At 42.1% G+C, this 23,202-nt stretch overlaps 1 protein-coding gene across 1 annotated transcript in view; it reads right to left on the minus strand.

Annotated features, from left to right (window-relative positions):
* The window catches only part of LOC115121707 (metabotropic glutamate receptor 8-like), a 334,747-nt gene that overhangs the window by 124,514 nt on the left and 187,031 nt on the right, over window positions 1-23,202 (minus strand). Inside the window, 3 exon segments of the mRNA XM_065021713.1 lie at window positions 1,203-1,340; window positions 1,593-1,747; window positions 1,972-2,107. Coding sequence (XP_064877785.1) covers window positions 1,203-1,340; window positions 1,593-1,747; window positions 1,972-2,107 — 429 coding nt within the window.

The raw sequence follows: 23,202 nt of genomic DNA on the forward strand, positions 1-23,202 counted from the left end.
CTGGCTACAATACACTGATACATGCTGCAAACACTAACACAACCTATTCCCCAAAAGTGCAAAGCTGTCATCAAGGCAAAGGTTGGCTACTTTGAAGAATCGCAAATATACAATATATTTTGATTTGTTTAACACCTTTTTGGTTACTACATGATTCCATATGTGTTATTTAATATTTCTGAAGTCTTCACTGTTATTCCACAATGTAGAAAATAGTACAAATAAAGAAAAACCCTTTTATGAGTACGGTAGGTGTCCAAACTTTTGACTGGTACTGTACATGTAGGTAGAGGTAAAGTGACTATGCATAGATAATAAAAGAGATTAGCAGTGTGGAAGAATGGGTGTGTGTGTGGGGGGGGACTCTTCCAAGTCATGGTAAGCTTTTGGTTTTACAAATGTATTGCCACCGGGGCCCGCCAGTGTAACTGCTAAACTGCATACTGACTGTGCACTGTAACATCACTGCATGATTGTAGTGGGTTTGTTTACTGACGCGTTAGTTCTATTAGCTATGTTGACTATGACATTTCTTTAGCTAATATGGGGACAACGATATAGGCTGTGTGTAGCGGTTATGATTTGGCTTGGAAAGGTTATTTAGCCCGGTCACATACAGCTGAAAATGTGAGAGGAAGAGAGCGCATAGATGTGAGAAGGAATACACCGATACACATATTGTCACTGATACACACACACACACACACACACACACACACACACACACCATTCTACAAGCCCACACTGCACAGACTGTGAACACACACTGTCACACACTATTTCACACACAGTTATACACACCAACAAACACTGTTCTACAAGCCCAAACTGCACAGACTGTGTACACACACTGTCACACACACTTCTCTCCAGACTCATCCATGCAGGACGAGCCAGGGGGCTCTACTGTACTCTGCATATCATTTCATGTCATTTGCACAGAGCTCTGAGCACACAGCGGGTGTTCATATAGAACAAACCATTCTCCTCAGAGAGTAAAGCTATCCATGCTCAATGACGTGTGAACAGAGTTAATATTAAGTAGCCTGTCTAGGGATGATTATAGGGCATTAATTCTTCTGCCAGCCTACATTACCCATACTCCTCTGCTTTACTACTATTCCTGGCCTACACTACCCACCCTTCACCACTGTACTGAGCCAATACCCATTCTCCTGTGCTCCATTGCCATGGTATCTTGCCTGTGCATTTCTTGGGGCTTCCGGGGCGCTTGCCATGCATCCCCAGCTTGCAGCCAAAGTTTTCCTCCCAGAACTCAGCGAACCACACGTTCCTCCTGTTGTTGGACAGAGAGCGGCTCCGGAAGTAACGGTCAAACGCTGTGGGGGAGAGGATGAGGAAGGAAGAGAGGAAGGGAGAGAGGACAGAGGAGAGGCAGGAGAAGAGGAGGGGGAAGAGGAGAGGAGAGTGAAGGGGAGGGGGGGTAGAGGAGGGGTCAGTGAGTGACATAACACGTAAATACAGACCTGTAAACATCTGGTATGATGTGATGTCAACCTTGTTGAGGGTATACTGTGTTTTTAACTCTTTCCCCTCAAAACACTATCATCTAAAATGAATTCTGTCTGTACCGTCCACGGAGGCTCGTTTGGGCAGGATGGTAACGGCTCCCTCAGCCACCCGCTCCTGGCCAATCACAGGAGAGATCTTGGAGCCCCAGCTGTCTGACCCCACCCACAGGAAGTGACCAGTCTGGTTGTTGTGCTTGGCCGCGTTCAGGATACGCCTGAGAGAGAGATAGGAGGGAGAAAGGGGGTAGGGAGAGGAGGGAAGAGAAAGGGGAAGGGGAGATAGAGGGAGAGAGGAGTGATGACTGGAGTTTACGACAGACACCTGGTATACAGGGGTAGAAAGGTACAAGGGTGTGTGTGTAGTGGTGTAGGGATAGGTTATAGAGGTGTAGTCGTGTGTTTTTGTTTTTTGGGGGGGGGGGGGGGCTATACGACATACCGTATGTCGTCCTCGTTGGCGAACATAATGACAGCCCTGGCATTGGACGTCTCCAGCAGACGCATGATGATCTTATCGAACTCCCCTGGCTTGGGTTCACGCGGGATCTTCAGAGACTGGGCTATACACACCCCACCTAGAGGGAGAGAGGGGAGGGAGAGAGAGAGAGAGAGAATATATTAGTATCTGAATCATCCTCATCAATATGAGAACATCGTAAACAGCATTGTGGCTCCCACTGCTGTGACAGAGAAAGACAAAAGAGAGCTAATAGTGTTGTTGGTCACGTCCCTGATCGTGAAGTGGCAGCCTGTTGCCTTCCCGCCAGCACACAGAACCAGGATTTACACAAACACAGCGTGACAGGACATATTGGAGCGGACATACACACACACAGCCATATTTCATATTTAATGTTGCTGTTAATAACTCACAGTGTAGTGTCGTATAATAAGCCTTGAAACGTGATATGGGGGAGTGTGTGTGTGTGTGTGTGTGTGTGTGTGGAGTCTCCTCAGCCAGTCTCATTAAGTTCCAGGCCATTAAATGAACATCTGTAGTGTCTGCAGAGCTCTGTATTACTGTACTTAATCAAAGCAGCGTTCTCTCCACTCACACACGCACACACACACACACACACACACACACACACAATCCCGTAGAAAAATACTAATTAGCACCAAATTAATGCCCTCTCTAGAATAATGGTTGGTGTGAGACACCCTCCAACAGGCCTGCTTCTGTTCTGTTGCTCCTCACTGCAGTCGGTCTCATAATAGGGCTACGCAATGTGTTGTACTGGGGATTGATAGGTCATTAATAACTGTCCCATAGAGGACAAGGGTTCCCAAAAACAGACAAAGCATCTGCCTCATCACGGCACTATTAAAGTTGTATCTTCCAGGTCAAATTATTTGACCCTTCAACCAACAATTATGAACAGACAAATTCCAACAAATTGTATTTTGAAAGACAATATTATTCCATTTTTGTCCTGTAAGTCACTTGCCTGTTTTGTCTCTTCCTTCAAACCCATCTCTCAACTCCTCTCTCATGAGAACTAACCATAGTCATTACACTCTGAATAAACTCAGCCTCTTTGCCAATTCAATTACCATTCATTTCTCTCATTCACGCTCTCAAAAACTGGTCCAGATTTCCAAGAACTGAAAAATTGCTCTTTCGTGTGCCGAAAAACTGTCTATCAAAGAAAAACAAATTATTATGCAGCCAGAGTTAACTTTCAAACGCTTCTTTTTCTAATGGATGGTACTTGTTATCGTCGACATGTAGGGGACCAGTGTGAGTTTTCTATGAACACACAAACCCCATCGAGTACCAAGCACATCAAGCACACCAAGAACATCAGAGAGAGAGAGAGAGAGAGAGAGAGAGAGAGAGAGAGAGAGAGAGAGAGAGAGAGAGAGAGAGAGAGAGAGAGAGAGAGAGAGGTGGATGACTCAGAGTATTGTAGTGCACCCTGGTGGTGACACCGGCGCCACTACAGCGGCCTAGCGGTCAGGGCACCTGCCCTACAGACACACAACTCCAAGTGAAAAACACTAACAAGCTACTGAGAAAATCAATACAGGAATATGTTTCACAGTGGGAGTTTGTGTACATACAGAGACTGACTAGACTCTGGGTAGAAGTTGAGGCAGTAAACACACATATCTAGCATCATATCACCCCAGTGGATGATGTTGTGGGAGTTAGTTATTGAATTAATTGAAACATACTCTGCAGGCTTGCTACTCCAACAGCCGTCTCCTTCTCTGCATATCATTAATCATATGATTATCAGTGCTTTATGAAAAGTCCATCTCACCTCCCGCGATCAGGAAGATATACAGTTGAAGTCGGAGGTTTACATACACAGCCAAATACATTTCAACTCATTTTTTCACAATTCCTGACATTTAATCCAAGTAAAAATTCCCTGTTTTAGGTCAGTTAGGATCACCACTTTATTTTAAGAATGTGAAATGTCAGAATAATAGTAGAGATGCCATCTATTTTGTGAGGTGCACCAGTCCCTCCTGCAGCAAAGCACCCCAACAACATGATGCTGCCACCCCCATGCTTCACTGTTGGGATGGTGTTCTTCGGCTTGCAAGCATCCCCCTTTTTCCTCCAAATATAACGATGGTCATTATGGCCAAAGAGTTATATTTTTGTTTCATCAGACAAGAGGATATTTCTCCAAAAAGTACGATCTTCGTCCCCATGTGCAGTTGCAAACCGTAGTCTGGCATTTTTATGGTGGTTTTGGAGCAGTGGCTTTTACCTTGCTGAGAGGCCTTTCAGGTTATGTCGATATAGGGACTGGTTTTACTGTGGATATAGATATTTTTGTACCCGTTTCCTCCAGCATCTTCACAAGGTCCTTTGCTTTTGTTCTGGGCTTGATTTGCACTTTTCGCACCAAAGTACATTCATCTCTAGGAGACAGAACGCATCTCCTTCCTGAGCGGTATGACGGCTCAGTGGTCCAATGGTGTTTATGCTTGTGTACTATTGTTTGTACAGATGAACGTGGTACCTTCAGGCATTTGGAAATTGCTCCCAAGGATGAACCAGACTTGTGGAGGTCTACAATTTGTTTTCTGAGGTCTTGTCTGATTTCTTTTGATTTTCCCATGATGTCAAGCAAAGAGGCACTGAGTTTGAAGGTAGGCCTTGAAATACATCCACAGGTACACCTCCGATTGACTCAAATGATGTCAATTAGCCTATCAGAAGCTTCTAATGACATAATTTCTGGAATTATCCAAGATGTTTAAAGGCACACTCAACTTAGTGTATGTAAACTTCTGACCCACTGGAATTGTGGTATAAGTGAAATAATCTGTCTATCAACAATTGTTGGAAAAATTACTTGTGTCATGCACTAAGTCGATGTCCTAACCGACTTGCCAAAACTATAGTTTGTTAACAAGAAATGTATGGAGTGGTTGAAAAATGAGTTTTAATGCTCCAACATAAGTGTATGTAAACTTCCGACTTCAACTGTATAGCTAAGGTCTTTATCAGGAGTGTAACGTGCTTCTATTCAATGATAATTACATCCAACCGGTTTCCCAACGCTGGATCACATTATTTCTTCCCAGGATAATGAACTCGCTCTCCCAATTCGTTTTTTCCCCGTTCCATTACCCCACTAACATATTGAATTAAGAATGCTGATGAGAATTAAGAATGCTCTACATTCCTGTTTGTCTTTTATCTCCCCCTGCTCTCTCTCCTCCATAATTTCTCAGTCTTAAAACCCACTCCTGCAGCAGTAGTTGACCCGTGTGTGTGTATGTATGTCTGTGTGTGTGTGTGTGCGCGTGCGTGCGTGCACGTGTGTGTGTGCACGAGTGTGTGTGCGTGCGTGCACGTGTGTGTGTGTGTTTGCGTGTGCCTCTCACTCTGCTTCTGGTTTGTTTTTGACACAGGCAGAACAATCTGGTTTTAGAGAGAAGCTGTTCATCTCCAAAATAAAAACAGCGAATCACAACTCAACCTTGTGTGACTTATTGGACAGTTTTATAAAAGTCAATTTCTGTTCTATTCTCTGTTATCTCACCTATCAATGTAATTATGTTAAAGTATAAAACATTTTGTTCAGACAGAGAGAATATAATTATTTTATACCCTTCTGAAGGATTCACCTCTATATGCGTGCACAACATGCATGCTAGCCTGTGTGTGTGTGTGTGTGTGTGTGTGTGTGTGTGTGTGTGTGTGTGTGTGTGTGTGTGTGTGTGTGTGTGTGTGTGTGTGTGTGTGTGTGTGTGTGTGTGTGTGTGCGTGTCTGTGTTCTTCCTGCTGTGACATCACTAGGAGTGATCCTACCTGCTGGGAGGCCGGACTTCAAACAGCTCCTCTTTTTATTTATTTATTTTTATTTAACTAGGCAAGCCAGTTAAGAATACATTCTTATTTACAATGACGGCCTACCAAAAGGCAAAAGGCTTCCTATCACCTGACCGGGGTTCCCCTCCCACTAAGCAGAATGCCGAATAATGTTAGCTTCAAAGCGCTAGCTGCCGAGGTGACCAGGCATTTTGTAGCTGTGAATGTGTGGTGTGAGCGTGTGCCTGTGCGTGTGTGTAGAGGAGAGGAGAGAGGCAGGAGCTGTGCTGCTGATAAATCATTCATTACGAGACATTGCTCTCCAAAACCCGAGCACTTCTCATTTCTCTCTCAGCCTGATTGTGGGACACCTCCACAATCACACTGACACACACACACACACACACACACACACACACACACACACACACACACACACACACACACACACACACACACACACACACACACACACACACACACACACACACACACACACACACACACACACACACACACACACACACACACACACACACACACACACACACACAGCATGATGGGTCTGTGCCACTGCAAGCTCTCTCAGACCTTCTCTGAATGGCTGAAGCTACCCACCACATATACCGGCACAGATGGACACACACTCGTACAAACACAGATGCTGCAGTCACAGATTTACAAATAATACATTCAGAGAAGCACCACCTACATAAGTCCACCCACACACACTCAATTAGGAAAGCTGTCTATGCAGCCCACTCATCTTCAGCTGACATATAGGCAAGGATAATAAAATGTGTTCTTTTGCCAGACATCTAACAGCATCTAAGAGCATCCAACGTCACACACACATCCATCACGCACACATCAAACAAAGATCATACCACACACATACACCAGATGTTCGTTAACATGAAACGTCTGCAGCAGACAGACAGACAGACAGACAGACAGCATCATGTACTTGATGAGGTGTCAAACCATTTAATGCACAGACAGACAGACATCCATGTAGAACCAATCCTACCAAACAACTTGTTATAACTAGGCTAATCATGTATCCAGGCCTAAGGTTGATACATACAGAGATCCTGGAAAACCTGCAAAATCGGCAGTGTATCAAATACTTGTTCTCCCCACCGTATATTCAATGTGCGGGACAAAATTGAAGCTATGATAAACAAGTTGGAGCTCTTCTCTGTCTGCATTAACAAGGACAACACACAGGTCTTTACATCATTGTATGATTTTTGTGTGCAAATTAACTCAAGCTTACGGACAATGTCAAATGTGACATAGCGAAGCACCGGAGTGAGTTGGGTGCACAATTACACAGGTACTTTCCAGAAACGGATGACACAAACAACTGGATTCGTTATCCCTTTCATGCCCTGCCTCCAGTCCACTTACCGATATCTGAACAAGAGAGCCTCATCGAAGTTGCAACAAGCAGTTCTGTGAAAATTGAATATAATTCGAAGCCACTGTCAGATTTCTGTATCAGAGAATCCTGGCAAATCGTGCTGATAAGACACTGATGCCCTTTGCAACCAAGTACCTATGGAGAGTGGATTCTCGGCCCTCACTAGCATGAAAATGAAATACAGGCACAGACTGTGTGTGGAAAATCATTTAAGACTGAGACTCTCTCCAATACAACCCAACATTGCAGAGTTATGTGCATCCTTTCAAGCACACCCTTCTCGTTATTCACAATTTTCGATGAACAAATAAGGTTTTATATGTAAGACGGTTAAATAAATAGCAAAATGATCGATTATTATTATATTATTATTTGTACCCTGGTCCTATAAGAGCTCTTTGTCACTTCCCACGAGCCGGTTTGTGACAAATACTCACACGTATTCTTATGTTTAATAAATGTATCGTATAGTGTGTGTGTGTGGCAGGCTTACAATAATGGAAAAAAACAACATTTGAGAGTGTACTGACCCTGGTGCAGCTGGAGGTTGAATGTTTGAAGGGGTACAGAAATCTAAAATGTTTGGGAACCACTGCCTTATCGCAAACCTTAACCCTTACCTTAACAATTCGGAATGAGGGCCTAATCTTGATGTTTTAACCAATTATTTATATATACACTAGATGACAGATAGCATGTGTTGAAGCCGCTGTTTCTCCATCTTGGCACTCCCCCACCATTGTAAAAAATATATATTTTTTTTTTTACAAATCCACTTATTAATAACTTCTTCGGGATAGGGGGCAGCATTTTCACTTTTGGATAAATAGCGTGCCCAAATTCAACTTCCTGCTACTCATCCCCAGAATATAAGATAAGCATATCATTAGTAGATTTGGATAGAAAACACTGACGTTTCTAAAACTGTTTGAATCATGTCTGTGAATAACAAAACTTATGTAGCAGGCAAAACCCTGAGGACAAACCATTCAGATTTTTTTTGAGGTCACTGTCTATTCAATGTATTTTAATTGGGAAACCAATTTTCTGAGGGACTTGTTTGCAGTTCCTGCCGCTTCCACTGGATGTCACCAGTCTTTAGAAATTGGTTGAGGTTAATCCTTTGTGTAATGAAGAAGTACGGCCATCTTGAACAAGTGTCACGTCATGTGTACTGTTTGATAGAGGCGCAAGACAGAAAGCATGCTTTAGTTTGTTGTCTTCCTGTATTGAACACAGATCATCCCGTCTTCAATTTTATCGATTATTTACGTTTAAAAATACCTAAAGTTGTATTACAAAAATAGTTTGAAATGTTTTGGAAAAGTTTACAGGTAACCTTTGAGATATTTTGTAGTGACGTTGGTCAAGTTGGAACCAGTGTTTTTCTGGATCAAACGTGCCAAATAAATTGATATTTTGGATATATATGAATGGAATTAATCGAACAAAAGGACCATTTGTGATGTTTATGGGACATATTGGAGTGCCAATAAAAGAAGCTCGTCAAACGTAAGGCATGATTTATATTTTATTCCTGCGTTTTGTGTCGCGCCTGCAGTTGAAATATGCTACTCTCTCATCGTTTACTGTTGTGCTATCATCAGATAATAGCATCTTTTGCTTTCGCCAAAAAGCGTTTTTGAAATCTGACATGTTGGCTGGATTCACAACGAGTGTAGCTTTAATTTGGTATCTTACATGTGTGATTTAATGAAAGTTTGATTTTTATAGTATTTTATTTGAATTTGGCGCTCTGCATTTTCCCTGGCTATTGGCCGATCCCAGAGAGGTTTTTTAACATCTACATTCTTGCCACATGTACTCTATTACAGACACCTTAATGCATACCTTTATAGCATATAATTCTGCTGTGAGTGCTTGATGTTTTTCTCTGCCTGGTAGCAGCTGCATTTCCTCTCTCTCCCACACAAAAACATCAACACCAGTGGCGGTCAGAGGACGATTGTTTTGTTCATGAGCATGGCCTTATTTCTATTACTGTCACGCCCTAACCGTAGAGAGCCCTCTGGGTTCTCTATGGTGTATAGGTCAGAGCGTGACTGGAGGGGTTTCTAGCATTTGTATTTCTATGTTGGTGGTTTGTATAGTTCCCAATTAGAGGCAGCTGGTAATCGTTACCTCTAATTGGGGATCATATTTAGGTAGCCCTTTTTACCACCTGCTTTTGTTGGATACTGTTTGTGTTAGTGTTTTGTTGCACTACGGCGTTCACACTCAGGTTATGTTTATTGTTTATTTTGTAGTTTCACTGTTAAATAAAGTATGTGGAACTCAACTCACGCTGCACCTTGGTCCGTCCATTATGACGATCGTGACAATTACAGCATGTTGGATGACTGTCATTCATATTCCATCCACCCAGTTCAATATAACATTGATGGGTTTAGGCTACTACATGATACTCACATTTTCTCAATACCCATCATGAGGTTGCTGCAACCTATGAATGGAAGTTTACAACGTAGGCGCACACAGGTCGAGAGAAAAATTGGAGATGACACATTCAATACCGCCTTGTACACTCTTGCCTGCATCTAGCTTATCTAGAGAGTAATCATTAGCACAACAGTTGCAAAACAAGAGTTTCTATTGGATAAATTCAGGTATGTATCCCTGTTTCGTTTGCTTCCGTTTTAAGAAACGTTTGTCAACAGAATTGGCGGAATGAATACACCCCTGATCATAACAGCCACGTTGTATTCATTCTGGCTTCTATACACTCTCCTCCTCTCACAATAAATGAATAAAACCAACAGCTTACCTTTATGTGGAAGAATTTCAGTGTTGTGTTGGATACTCATAACCAGCTAGCTAGCATAGCATCCCTCTGTTTGAGCCGCATACATGAGTAACAACTAGTCAGCTGCATTTGCTAGCTAAGTAAGTGAAACTGAAAGTTTAAAAAAATGACACTCTCTCTTGCTTCTCCTTCATTTTTGAATAAATTAATTTACTTTCTCTCTGAGTCAACTACTCACCACATTTTATGCACTGCAGTGCTAGCTAGCTGTAGCTTATGCTTTCAGTACTATATTCATTTTCTGATATTTTGATTGGTGGACAACATGCTGCAAGAGCTCTGATAGGTTGGAGGACGTCCTCTGGAAGTTGTCATAATTACTGTGTAAGTCTATGGAAAGGGGTGAGAACCAAGATCCTCATAGGTGTTGTATTGAAGTCAATGCACCAAGAGGAGGACGGATGCTAGCTGTCCTTCCGGCTACACCATGGTGCTACCCCACAGAGATGTAGACCATTGCAAAATGTAGACCATTGCAAAACAGTGTGTTAATCAATTATTTGGTGACGTGAATATATATATATATATATTTTACTTTATCAAATTCACTGATGAGGATGGTCCTCCAATTCCTCCTCTGAGGAGCCTCCACTGATCAACACATACACAAACATGCAAACACATCCACACAAACACACACACACACATGGATAAAAACACACAGAGACAAACACAGACACACACACACAAACATCAACACACATACACACACAAACAAGGCAGTTGAGCATCCTCTCTCTCACACACACACACAAACATCATTAGCGCGGCTCTAAACACTCACATTGGTTTATAAAAGGATAAAAGTTTACTTCCGAGCCACACTTAGCTACAAGCCCCGGGGTGAGGAGCATGGGCCTTTGAAGTAGCTGGTGCAATTGGTGTGTGTGTGTGCGTTTGGCATGTGTGCCTCTGTGTTGTGCTTGTGCATGTGTGTGTGTACAGCGAGAGTGGTGAGTGTGTGTGTCTTTGTTTTTGTGTCTGTGCGTGTCTGCATCAAACAGAAAATCTTCATATCTCTCTGTCTCTCCATCTCTCTCTCTCCCTCCATCTAACTCTCTCTCGCTCCCTCTCTCTATCCCTCTCCCTGTTCCTCTCTCTCCCTCCCTCTCTGACAGTAGGTCTGTGTGTCTGGGGAGGAATGTGGAGTCTTGTCATCATCAGAGCACACTGGCTGATGTCAGCCTCTTTCTGTGCGCTGAGAGACGGAGAGAGGTAGAGGAAAGGCACGGGGGAGAGATCTGTGTGCTGTGAGGAGAGGAGAGGAAAGGCACAGGGGAGAGATCTGTGTGCTGTGAGGAGAGGAGAGGAGAGGAAAGGCACAGGGGAGAGATCTCTGTGCTGAGAGGAGAGGAGAGGAGAGGAGAGGAGAGGAGAGGAGAGGAGAGGAGAGGAGAGGAGAGGAGAGGAGAGGAGAGGAGAGGAGAGGAGAGGAGAGGAGAGGAGAGGAGAGGAGAGGAGAGGAGAGGAGAGGAAAGAGGGTGGGGGAGAAGGGGTAGAGGATGAGAAGAGCAGAGCAGAGAGGTTGAGAGGGAGTGGGTGGAAGAAGAGGGAGAGAGGGCGAAAAGCTGGAGAGGGGGAGAATGGAGAGGTACTGAGAGAACAGAGGAGATTAAACTCCTGGCACCGAGCAGGATACTTGACACCACCCAGAGACCGAGAGAGAGCAATGTTACTGCATCTATAGGAAGCCCTAATGCCAACGGGCTTTCAATGCTCAGATCATGTTATCAATAGTTTTGATGAGTCAGATCAATCTCCCTCTGATCCTCTGGCCAAGGAGAAGAAGAAGTGAAGGGGAAATAGAGAGGATCTAGGAGAGGGGTGTCAGGTGCTGAGTGGGGGGATATGCTGTATTTTGGAGTCCAGTCACACCTGAATGACTGAGGTGCCGTGGTGCTGAAGGTCATCTACAAGCCTGGGTTTAGACAGTTTTCCTTTCCTCCTCATCCCTCTCTATTTTTCTCCCCATCTGTGCCTTCTAGGTAGATTCATCCCCTAGTGAATTGGAGGGATTTCTAGCTACAGCAGCCAAGGAGGTCACACACATTCCCATCCCCTCTGCCTGCTTATTGTCATGAGTCTTGTCTTGGAGGCAGAACTGAGCAATTTCCGCTAGATGGGCCATCTGCAAAGTCGAAATTGGCCATATTGTAAAAATTCAAGAAAACAAAAATGTGCTTTGGGGTCTTCATTTAAGGTTTGGGTTAGGCATTAGGGTTAGCAGTGTGGTTAGGGTTAAGGTTAGGATTAGGTTTAAAACCAGATTGTATGACTTTGTGGCTGTGCTAGTTAGTGACCACTCTGCAGAGCTGCTTCCAAAAAGATGACTGACAAAAAGACTAACCTGCGCTTCAGACAAGCCCACAAAGCATAACCCAGCTTCAGGAACATCTGCTCTTTCTGTGACATAGTCTGCCCAGGTGAAAGCTATGATCCACTTCAATCAGGGTAGATTGAAGGGGAGGAGACAGGTTAAAAAAGGATGTTTCATGGATTTTGTATGTGTGTCAATCGGAGGGTGAATGGGCAAGACAAATGTTTGAAGTTCCCCTGAACGGGGAATGGTAGTAGGTGCCAGGCACACCGGTTTGAGTGTGTCAAACACTGCAACGCTGCTGGGTTTGTTACACTCAACAGTTTCCCATATGTATCAAGAATGGTCCACCACACAGGACATCCAGCCAACTTGACACAACTGTGGGAAGCATTGGAGTCGACATGGTCCAGCATCCCTGTGGAACACACTCGACACGTTGTGGAGTTCATGCCCTGACGAATTGAGGCTGTTCTGAGTGCAAAAGGGACAGCTGCTCAATATTAGGAAGGTGTTCCTAATATTTAGTACACTCTTATACACATACATAGAGGAAAGGAGAGGGGAGGAGAGAGGAGGAGAGGAGAACCCAGGTCAGTCTGGGTGAAAGAGATTACTGTATGTTCGCACTGCATCTGAAAGCTCAGTAGACACATTACAGCTGTGCTCTACTTCCTACAGTTGGCTTTACAGCTGGCTAGAGCTGATGATCCTAACCTGTAGCATAAGCTATGGTTTTAATATCAGATACACATCCTTACTATCACACACACATGCAGACACACACACTCCTATCAGACAGAACACCCATCACACTCAGATCCGCAGAGGAAATGGGATCTTGGGATGAGAGAGTGCCATACTCTCTCCTTCTCCCTCTCCCTCTTTCAATCTTGTCTTTCTCTCCCCTCTCTCTCTCTCTTCCACACCTCCTTCACCTCCCCTCAACTCACCCCACCACCCCGAGACAAACCACAGCCCTCGCCTCCAGCCTTTCCGGTGAGACAGGAGGAGGCGAGGAGCAATTGAGTGGAGCCCACCACAATCTGAGAGAGACCATTATCGACCATCAATCTCCACACACATACTGGGATATATATATAAACATAACATCCCTGTAACAACACATTATCACCACCACACAGTGACTGACTGGAAAATACAAGCCTGGAAATATAAATATAATACACAATTAGTCTCTATTAAAATCTCTGCATGTCTCTCTCCCAAAGCAGAGCAGAGAAGAGCGAGAGGTGGATGTATGCCATTTGAATGGAGATGGAGGCACTGCCTATTGTCCCTGATAACATCACTGTGATTACTGCAAACATGCTGCTGAATAGCATCGTAAGGAACCAGCCCAGTGAATCCATTATGGGCGTCGCTAAGAGCGCTACGCTACGTTCACCTGCTACCCGCTGCCATTGTGTGTTATGCTAATGTGGCGCTTGCGAGATTGATGGGGTGTTAACAGTGTATGGACTATTCAAATATTGATATTTCGGTTGTGCATGAGCTCTTTCTCCATTGTGGAGGGAGATGGAGGGAGAGGGGAGAGGAGGTCAAATGATTCATTCATTATGCCATTTTGAATCCTAGCCTCAAATGACCTTATCTGACGCTGGATAGAGTACATTTGTTGAAACACCTTGGCCTGGAAATATTACTATTGTCGTATTTAAACTGCCAAGGTTACGAGATAGAGAGGGGAGAGAGTGAAAGAAGAGGGGGCAGAAAAGAAGAGCGGGACAATGTTTATTCACTGAAGAAATCAAAACGCGTCATCCAAATAGTTAGAGCTCTTCTAATCTACACTGCCGATACATGCCGAGTGTGGAAGCATTAATGCACAATGTACTCGTCAGGATTCTAAGGAATGGATAGAGGAAGACAAGGCTCTGTGCTGGGCTGTGTGTCAATGCTGTACTTATCGTCTCTCTCTTTCTCTTTCCCTGTCTGCCCTTGACCTCCACTGTCCACTGAAAGACAGCATCCCGCTGTTCCAAAACCTCCTGATCTTCCCTCCATCCCTCTTTTTCTCTCATCCTATTCCCCAAAGATATGCTGTATACCCCAGCCCAGACATTGATACATTGATGCATGCATGCAAGCCCCCAATGGGCTTTTATTGGCATGGGAAACATGGGTTAACATTGCCAAAGCAAGTGAGGTAGATAATATACAAAAGTAAAATAAAAATTAACAGTAAACATTACACATACAGAAATGTCAAAACAATAAAGACATTACAAATGTCATATATATATATATATATATATATATATATATATATATATATATATATACAGTGTTGTAATAATGTACAAATGGTTAAAGAACACAAGGGAAAATAAATAAGCAGAAATATGGGTTGTATTTACAATGGTGTTTGTTCTTCACTGGTTGCCCTTTTCTTGTGGCAACAGGTCACAAATCTTGCTGCTGTGATGGCACACTGTGGAATTTCCCCCAGTAGATATGGGAGTTTATCAAAATTGGATTTGTTTTCGAATTCTTTGTGGATCTGTGTAATCTGAGGGAAATATGTATCTATAATATGTATCTCTAATCTCTCTCTCGCCCCCCCTCCCCTCTGTCAGGCTCCCTGGTGGGTATCAGTTGCTGTGTGTCACTCTTTCTCGCTCAGTAACACTTACCAGTCTTTTCTAATCCACTCCCCTCTGTCTATGTCTCTCTGTCTCACTCTCGCTCTGTCTCTGTCTCTGTGTGTGTCCCTTTCTCTGTGCCAGGTGCTCTCCAGTGTACATTACCCTCTATGCACTTGTCAACTAACACATGTGAAGCTGCTTGGCACACACACACTATGGGAAGCGTGTTTGCCAGATGATATTTGAACAGAGGTAGAGGCATCTCTGTTTGGCAAAGCAAGAGGTGGAGAAAGAGAGATGGATGGATGGATGGAGAGAAAGAGAGGGAACATGGTAGAGCTAACTGACCTCTGGAGAGATTATTGGCATTTGGTTTAGCTTTAAAAAGTTCACAGTCAGAGGCAGTGAAAGGAGAGGGTGGAGGGTGTAGTAGAGTACCTTGAGATGAGAGATAGAGGAGGGCGTAGTAGAATATGCAGAGAGGAGAGAGAGAGGAGGGCGTAGCTTCTCACAGATAGACAAGAGCCCTCCCTGTGTCATGACTGTCCATGAGAAACCAAATAGGTCACATCAGGTTTACAAGGAAGAACTTCAATCAGACCCTCTCTCACATGCATTGATGGGGAGGAAAGAACTAGTAGTGATTAACAACTTACGTCCTGTCGTAAATCAAGGGGCGAAGATTCAGGTCTCCCTCTCCAATATTCACCAAAGGAATGTACTTTGTTTCAAGATACTTTTCCCGCCGAAACTCTAACACGTTCAAAAAGCGAACACTGGAACAATATTTCTAACATAGAACGTGGGGAATTGTCAATGGCGATCTATAGAACACTAATAGCATTTTGTTTGTTATTTTGTGATGACATTAAAAATCTTATGAAAGATATACTTTAACTTGGAAAGTCTACTATGAAGTTTCCATGCTATGCGATATGCATGTAATATGAAAAAGGATGGTATTTTTGGTAAGATAGGGATATGATTTGACAAACTATAAGAGATAATTGTTTTATATAACTTTGTACAAGTGACAAGTCACGCCCCCAAGTGAGGTCAGAGAGCATGTCAGCCTGACAGAACTGCCTTTTTCGAACAAACTGTAAAAAATTATGAGTAAAGAAATGTACATACCGGACCAGAAAAGCGTCAATGGAAGGAAAATACACTCTGTAGGTCTGTTCAGGACTATACAACAAGTTACCGGATACCAGACAACTACAGAGAACAAAAACAGTAGAAGACTTTGTGGAACCCTTTTGGACAATCAGAGCCTTACAAGTGTGCCTGGAAAAGGCGGCCCTGTCCACCAAGAGAGATCTGGCGAACCAAGACATTTCACGTAAATACATCATGATTTCTTACTCAAAGCGAGCAGCGGTTTCTGTGCAAAGTATATGGTTACTGTAAGTCAGAGTAGTTTCTGAAAGTACCAATGTTAAGCGTCTCTGTCCCTTTCTCCCTCCCTCTCCATCTCTTTTGTAACAAGCAGCCACATTGTTGTCATTCCGCTAGGGACCTGTTTTTACGTATTAAGTGTGTATGTTTATCCTGTGTAACCATTTAATTAGCTAGTAAATAAGGAGGTTACTGTTCCGAATGATGATATGATACGAGGTTATGATTAATAAGTTGACTGTTTATAGATGTGATGGGTAAAGACCTTTAGACTTTAATTTGGGAGATGGTAAATCTTTAAAGAACCGCTCTCGTGCTGATCCTAATGAGTTAATTGTTACATGATTAATTTAACCAGGTATCAATTAAACATGGTTTGTTGATTAAATAAATAGCAGTCTTCAGGTTAATGTTAAAGTCAAGACACTAGGCTCTGATCCCAGATCTGTGGTCTTCAGCCAAATCCTCTGACTATCACTGATACATACTGTACAGTCTATATGTCATGGCATAACAGCTGTCAGTGGAGTTGGCTAATAGCATAGATCTGAGACTTTTAAAAACTTGCCAAACATACATACATACATACATTCAGGTCCACAATTACTGGCACCCTTGATTAAGATGAGCAAAAATAAAATACAAATACTGAGCTACGTTGCAAAATGTAGATTTTTTACCACAAATCAACATTTTGCAATGGCCATAATCGGTCTCTGGAGTTGATCCCATTGAAAACTGTGTTTTTAATTGAAGAGGGCAGTCCATAAGCGGAAACGAAGGATATCAAGGATCTGTAAAGATTCTGCATGGAGGGATGGCCCAATATCCTTCAATGTGTTGTCCAATCTCATAAAATACTTTAGAAAAAGTCTCAGTGTCGTTATACTCGCAAGGGGAGGTTGCTGGAGTATTGAAAACAGGGGTGCCAATCATTTGGATCTGTATCTATTTTAGATTGTTTTTGCATTACTTGTTTAAAAAAATCTCTTTCTCTGAGCAAATGCATTCGTATAAAATAATGTATTTTTTCCATTTTGGGGGCATACAATATACCTCAGTATTTCTATTATTTATTTTATACAGTATATTTTTACTCATCTTTATCAACGGTGCCAATATATATAGATTATTTTTTGTCACCTGACTGTACATAATCCCTCTGTTGTCCACTACTGTATCACAGCTGATCTTAGATCTGCACCTTAGGTCAATGTTTAACAGTTTTAGCATCACTCTGGTCATTTCTTTCCCAATTTAGACCAGCCCACTGGAGATGGAGTGGCCCACTGGGCATTTTCCTGAGCTGATCTATGCCCAGTCCATTTCTGCATCTTCCCCAATGGTTATGATAAGGGATAGGGGAAAGTAATCTAATCTGATCCCAAATATGTGCATTGGGGCAACATTTATTACAACATTGCCCATTAATTTCTCTGTGGGGATTTTTTCTCTACTGTGATGCAGTGTGATACATGTGCATTCTGCTGAACTCTGACTTTAGGGAAAGAAGGCTGTTACAGAGGTTGCCTTCCAAATGGCACCCTATTCCCTATATAGTACACTACTTTTGACCAGGGCTCATAGGGCCTGGTCAATAGTAGAGCACTACAGTATAAAGGGAATATGATGCCATTTGGGATGAAGCCAGAGATTGCTCCTCTGTGGTCCTCTAATTTCAGGTCCAATGATATCCCATAAAAACCCATTATATCTCTCCCCTCTCTCCATCACTCCCACCATCGCTCCCACCATCCCCCAGAGCCTTGAGGCCAGGCACTAATGAAATCTCATAGAGCCTCATCCTATTGATTAAACCCATCAGAAAGGAACTAAGACAGGAAATACAGCAGAGAGCGAACAGGAGAACATGGTTCTAGAGAGTATTGTCAACTCACCACCTCTATGACTTTCCCTCATTCTCTTGTTCTATTCATCCCCTCTCTCTCGGTCTCTCTCTCTCTCTCTCTCTCTCTTCCTCCTTTCTCATACCTCCTGTCTCTCTCTCTCTCTTCCTCCTTTCCCCTTTCTCTCTTCCACACTCTCATGCCTATCTCTATAATATTATCTCTCTGCCCCTCACTCTCACTCTCTCTCCCTCTCTCGCTCTCATTCTTGCTCTCCCACTCTCTCTCTCCCTTCTTGTCTGTCTACCTGCTCCATGTCAGTACAGGCAGCAGCTCATGAGGGAATGCTGTAATAACGTTTCAGTAATATAATTCTGACAACAGATGTGCACAACATAGACACGATGTTAGTGATGGCGAATAATAGCTGAGGAATTGCAAACAAGTTCGACAACAATGTCAATTGTAAATTAAGATAATCTCGGACATACTACCAGTCAATTAGATGATGTCATGAATTATGGAACTGTATTTGGAATTGTGGAACTATAAGTATGGAAGCATATGGAATCTGTCAATCATACCATAACCCAGAGTCATAGGAAAGCGATTCCCAAAATGACTATTTACTTTCCATTAAATTTACATTCAAACCCTTTAAACGATGTGACAGTGTGACATTCCATCTGCATATACTGTCATGTAGAGCCATTTCTGATTCAATCATCCTGATGAGAGGAGCCAGCAGGCAATCTCAGTGGACACCTGTGGAGTCCTTCACTGAGCAGGGTGGGCAGAGAGAAATCCCTGATCACACTTGTAGGCGATGTCATGGCGACGTTGGCTAGCTAAGCTCATGCGCAGAAAAACGTCATCGGGTCTAATGGTTGTCTCGCGCCGAACTGCACATATACAGGCCTTTAAATCAAAGGAACTCCTTCGAAATGAATTCATTTTTGACAAAAATTGAAATTGAAAACAAGTCAGTTTGTCACTTTCACAAGGTTGGAGTAATAACATGTTCAATTACTTAAGACATTGGCTCAAATCTAGGTTGTGCCTTTAGATTTTGAGAATCATTTTTAACTTCTCACATTGACCTTTCAAACCCCAAACCCTGGCCTAGTCTGCTTGGTCTGCTTCGCAGGCGTTCCCAGAGGTCTCGCGATGTTGTGCCTCTGGGTTTAGAAACTGTGTGGAGAAATTGTAATTTTACAACGAGCAGCCATTGGCAGATACTATTGCTATGTCACAAATTACACCTTCCCTACACTGTAATGGAAAACTGTAATTTATATAGTCATTTTGGGTATTACCGTAGAAAAAAATCCTACAGGATTCCAATAAAAGCAAATCCTACTAGAATCCAACATAAGATTTTCGAACCTATCCTATAGGATAGAATCTTATAGGACATTATCCTAAAGGATAGAATCCCATATGAGTTCCAAATCTGATAGGATTTTATTTGTTTGGAGATTGAAGTTATTCTAGTGTATTTTTTCATGGACAGGAGTGCCATCAGAAAGTAATGACACTCCTTGACTTTTTAAACATGTTGTTGTGTTACAGACTGAATTTAAAATGTAAAAAAATTCAAAGGCGATATTCTCAGAAGTGAGTTTACTAGTTGATCAACTTTCAAAGCAGAATTACTTTCCCATAGTTCCTCAAATGTAGTGTATGAAATATCATTTTGTAGCTCTGTGGCTCTACTTTTATATAATGTAAAAAACACTATTTCAAATTTTGCTACATAAGACCGAATCCTGGAGGTGAGTCACATTTTAGAAAAAGGCTTAGTGTTGTTATCCTCGCAAGGGGAGGTTGCTGAAGTGTTACAATGTTTTGTGTTACATTAAAAAATCTCTTTCTCTGAGCAAATGTATTAGAATAAAATAATGTAATTTTTCCATTTTTGGGGGGCATACAATATACCGCAGTATTTGTTATTTATTTTATACAGTATTTTTTTACTCATCTTTATCAACGGTGCCAATATATATAGATTGTTTTTTGTCACCTGACTGTACATAATCCCTCGGTTGTCCACTACTGCATCACAGCTGATCTTAGATCTGTGCCTTAGGTCAATGTTTAACAGTTTTAGCATCACTCCGGTCATTTCTTTTCCAATTTAGACCAGCCCACTGAAGATGGACTGGCCCCCTGGGCATTTTCCTGAACTGGCCTATGCCCAGTCCATTTCTGCATATTCCCCAATGGTTATGTTAAGGGTTAGGGGAGGGTAATCCAATCTGATCCTAAATATGTGCCTTGGGGCAACATTTATTACAACATTGCCCAGTAATTTCTCTGTGGTGATTTTTGTCTACTGTGATGCAGTGTGATACAACTCTGACCTTAGGGAGAGAAGGCTGTTACAGAGGTTGCCTTCCAAATTTCACCCTATTCCCTATATAGTGCACTACTTTTGACAAGGGCTCATAGGACCTGGTCAGTAGTAGTGCACTACCTAAAGGGAATAGGGTGCCATTTGGGACGAAGCCAGAGAATGTTCCTCTGTGGTCCTCTAATTTCAGGTCCAATGATATCCCATAAAAACCCATTATATCTGTCCATCACTCGCTCCATCGCTCCCTCCATCCCCCAGAGCCTTGAGGCCAGGCACTAATAAAATCTCACGATGCCTTATCCTATTGATTAAACCCATCAGAAAGGAACTAAGACATGTAATACAGCAGAGAGAACATGGTCACGCATAGTTTTGTCAACTCAAGATTTTGAGATTTTGTGTCACTGGTCTACACTCAATATCCCATAATGTCAAAGTGGAATTATGTTTTTAGACATTTTTACAAATGCATTACAAATGAAAAGCTGAAATGTCTTGAGTCAATAAGTATTCAACCCCTTTTTTATGGCAGGAGTATAAATTAGTTACATAATAAGTTGCATGGACAAAAATAGTGTTTAAAATGATCTGTACAGTCCCTCAGTTGAGCAGTACATTTTAAACACAGTTTCAAGACCAAGGAGGTATTTTCCAATGCCTCGCAAAGAAGGGCACCTATTGGTCAGTAGATGGGTAAAAATAAAATAAAAAGCAGATATTGAATATTCTTTTGAGCATGGTGAAGTTATTAATTTACAATTTGGATGCTGTATCAATACACAAAGTCACTTCAAAGACAGACGTTCTTCCTAACTCAGTTGCTGGAGAGAAAGGAAACCGCTCATGGATTTCACCAAAACACCTATGCAGACTTCAAAACAGTTACAGAGTTGAAAGGTTGCGATAGGAGACAACATTGTAGTTACTCCACAATACTAATCTAATTGGCCGAGTGAAAAGAAGGAAGCCTGTAAAAGCAATAAGGAACTAAAGTAAAACTGAAAAACAATGTGGTAAAGAAAGTAACATCCTTTAGTACAAAGCATTACATTTGGGGCCAACACATCACTGAGTACATTTACATTTTAGCAGACACTTTTATCCTGAGCAACTAGAGTTAAGTGCCTTGCACAAGAGCACATCAAAATATTTCTCACCTAGTCAGCTTGGGGATTTGAACCAGTGACATTTCTGTTACTCGCCAAACAAATCTTAACTTCTCTTCATGGTGGTGGTTGCATCATGTTATGCATATGCTTGTCATTGGCAAGGACTAGGGAGTTTTTTAGGATAAAAATAAATGGATTAGACCTAAGCACAGGCAAAATTCTATAGGGAAACCTGGTTCAGTCTGACTTCCACCAGACACTGGGTGATTAATTCCCCTTTCAGCAGGACAATAACCTAAAGCACAAGGCCAAATACACACTGGAGTTGCTTACCATGATGACATTGAATGTTCCTGTGTGGCCTAGTTAAATTTTTTACTTGATAGAGCTTGAATATTAAAAAAAGAATGTGCAACTATTGTACAATCCACGATTGTTTGAAGTATACTCGGACTAACGTGTAGCGTGATCGGTGTCCCACATATTTTATTTATAGTAAGTGAACCACACAACAAAACAATAAAGAAATAAACGTGACGACAATGGTGTGCTAACAGGCATCTGCACATAAACGATATCCCACAAAACACAGGTGGAAAAAAGCTACTGAAATATGATTACCAGCTGCCTCTAACTGGGAATCATACAAAGTCACCAACATAGAAAACAAAACTAGAACCCCACATAGAAATAATAAACTAGACTAACCCCAGGTCACACCATGACCTACTCTACCATAGAAAAAAAGGGCTCTCTATGGTCAGATCGTGACACCAGGTGAGCAAAACTCTTAGACTTACCCTGGAAGCTGCTGTAATCGCTGGGTAATTCTAACATGTATTGACTATGTGATGTGAATATTTACGTAAAATCCTTTTCAATACATTTCCTAACATTTATTAACTTTGTCATTATGGGGTATTGTGTGTAGATGGGTGAGATTATTTTCTATTAAATCCAGACTGTAACACAACAGAATGTGGAATAAGTGAAGGGGTATGAATATTTTCTGAAGGCACGGTAAGTACAGATACAAGGTGTTGAACAGCAGAGACTGCCAGCCCACGCCGAGGGGGTATATATGGTCCAGAGGGAGTAGATAAGACCACTACACCAGACTCCAGCACACTGGCAGTATTTTTCTATAAGATTGTTGAATATAAAAACCTATAAGATACACTCAGGATCTAACTTTGGAGTGAATGTGTTTAATTATTTATGAATAGAGTCAAAATTGTGTTTTCATGAAATTAGATGATATTTGGATGAAACCAGATCAAAGTATGAACAATGACTGCTACTTCTACATTGATAAAGTTTGATGATAAAGTTACTGGTCCCCTCCACCATGTCAAGCACTTGGAATCTCTTACCTAATTTCAATAAGTTCTGCCTCGGAACCAACATAAGAGAAGGCATGTTTTGCAGAGGTGTGGTATATATACACAGTTGAAGTCGGAAGTTTACGTAACTAGTTTTTCAACCACTCCACAAATTTCTTGTTA

The sequence above is a fragment of the Oncorhynchus nerka genome, linkage group LG8, assembly GCF_034236695.1.
Source record: "Oncorhynchus nerka isolate Pitt River linkage group LG8, Oner_Uvic_2.0, whole genome shotgun sequence".
In the NCBI taxonomy this organism is placed as follows: Eukaryota; Metazoa; Chordata; class Actinopteri; order Salmoniformes; family Salmonidae; genus Oncorhynchus; species Oncorhynchus nerka.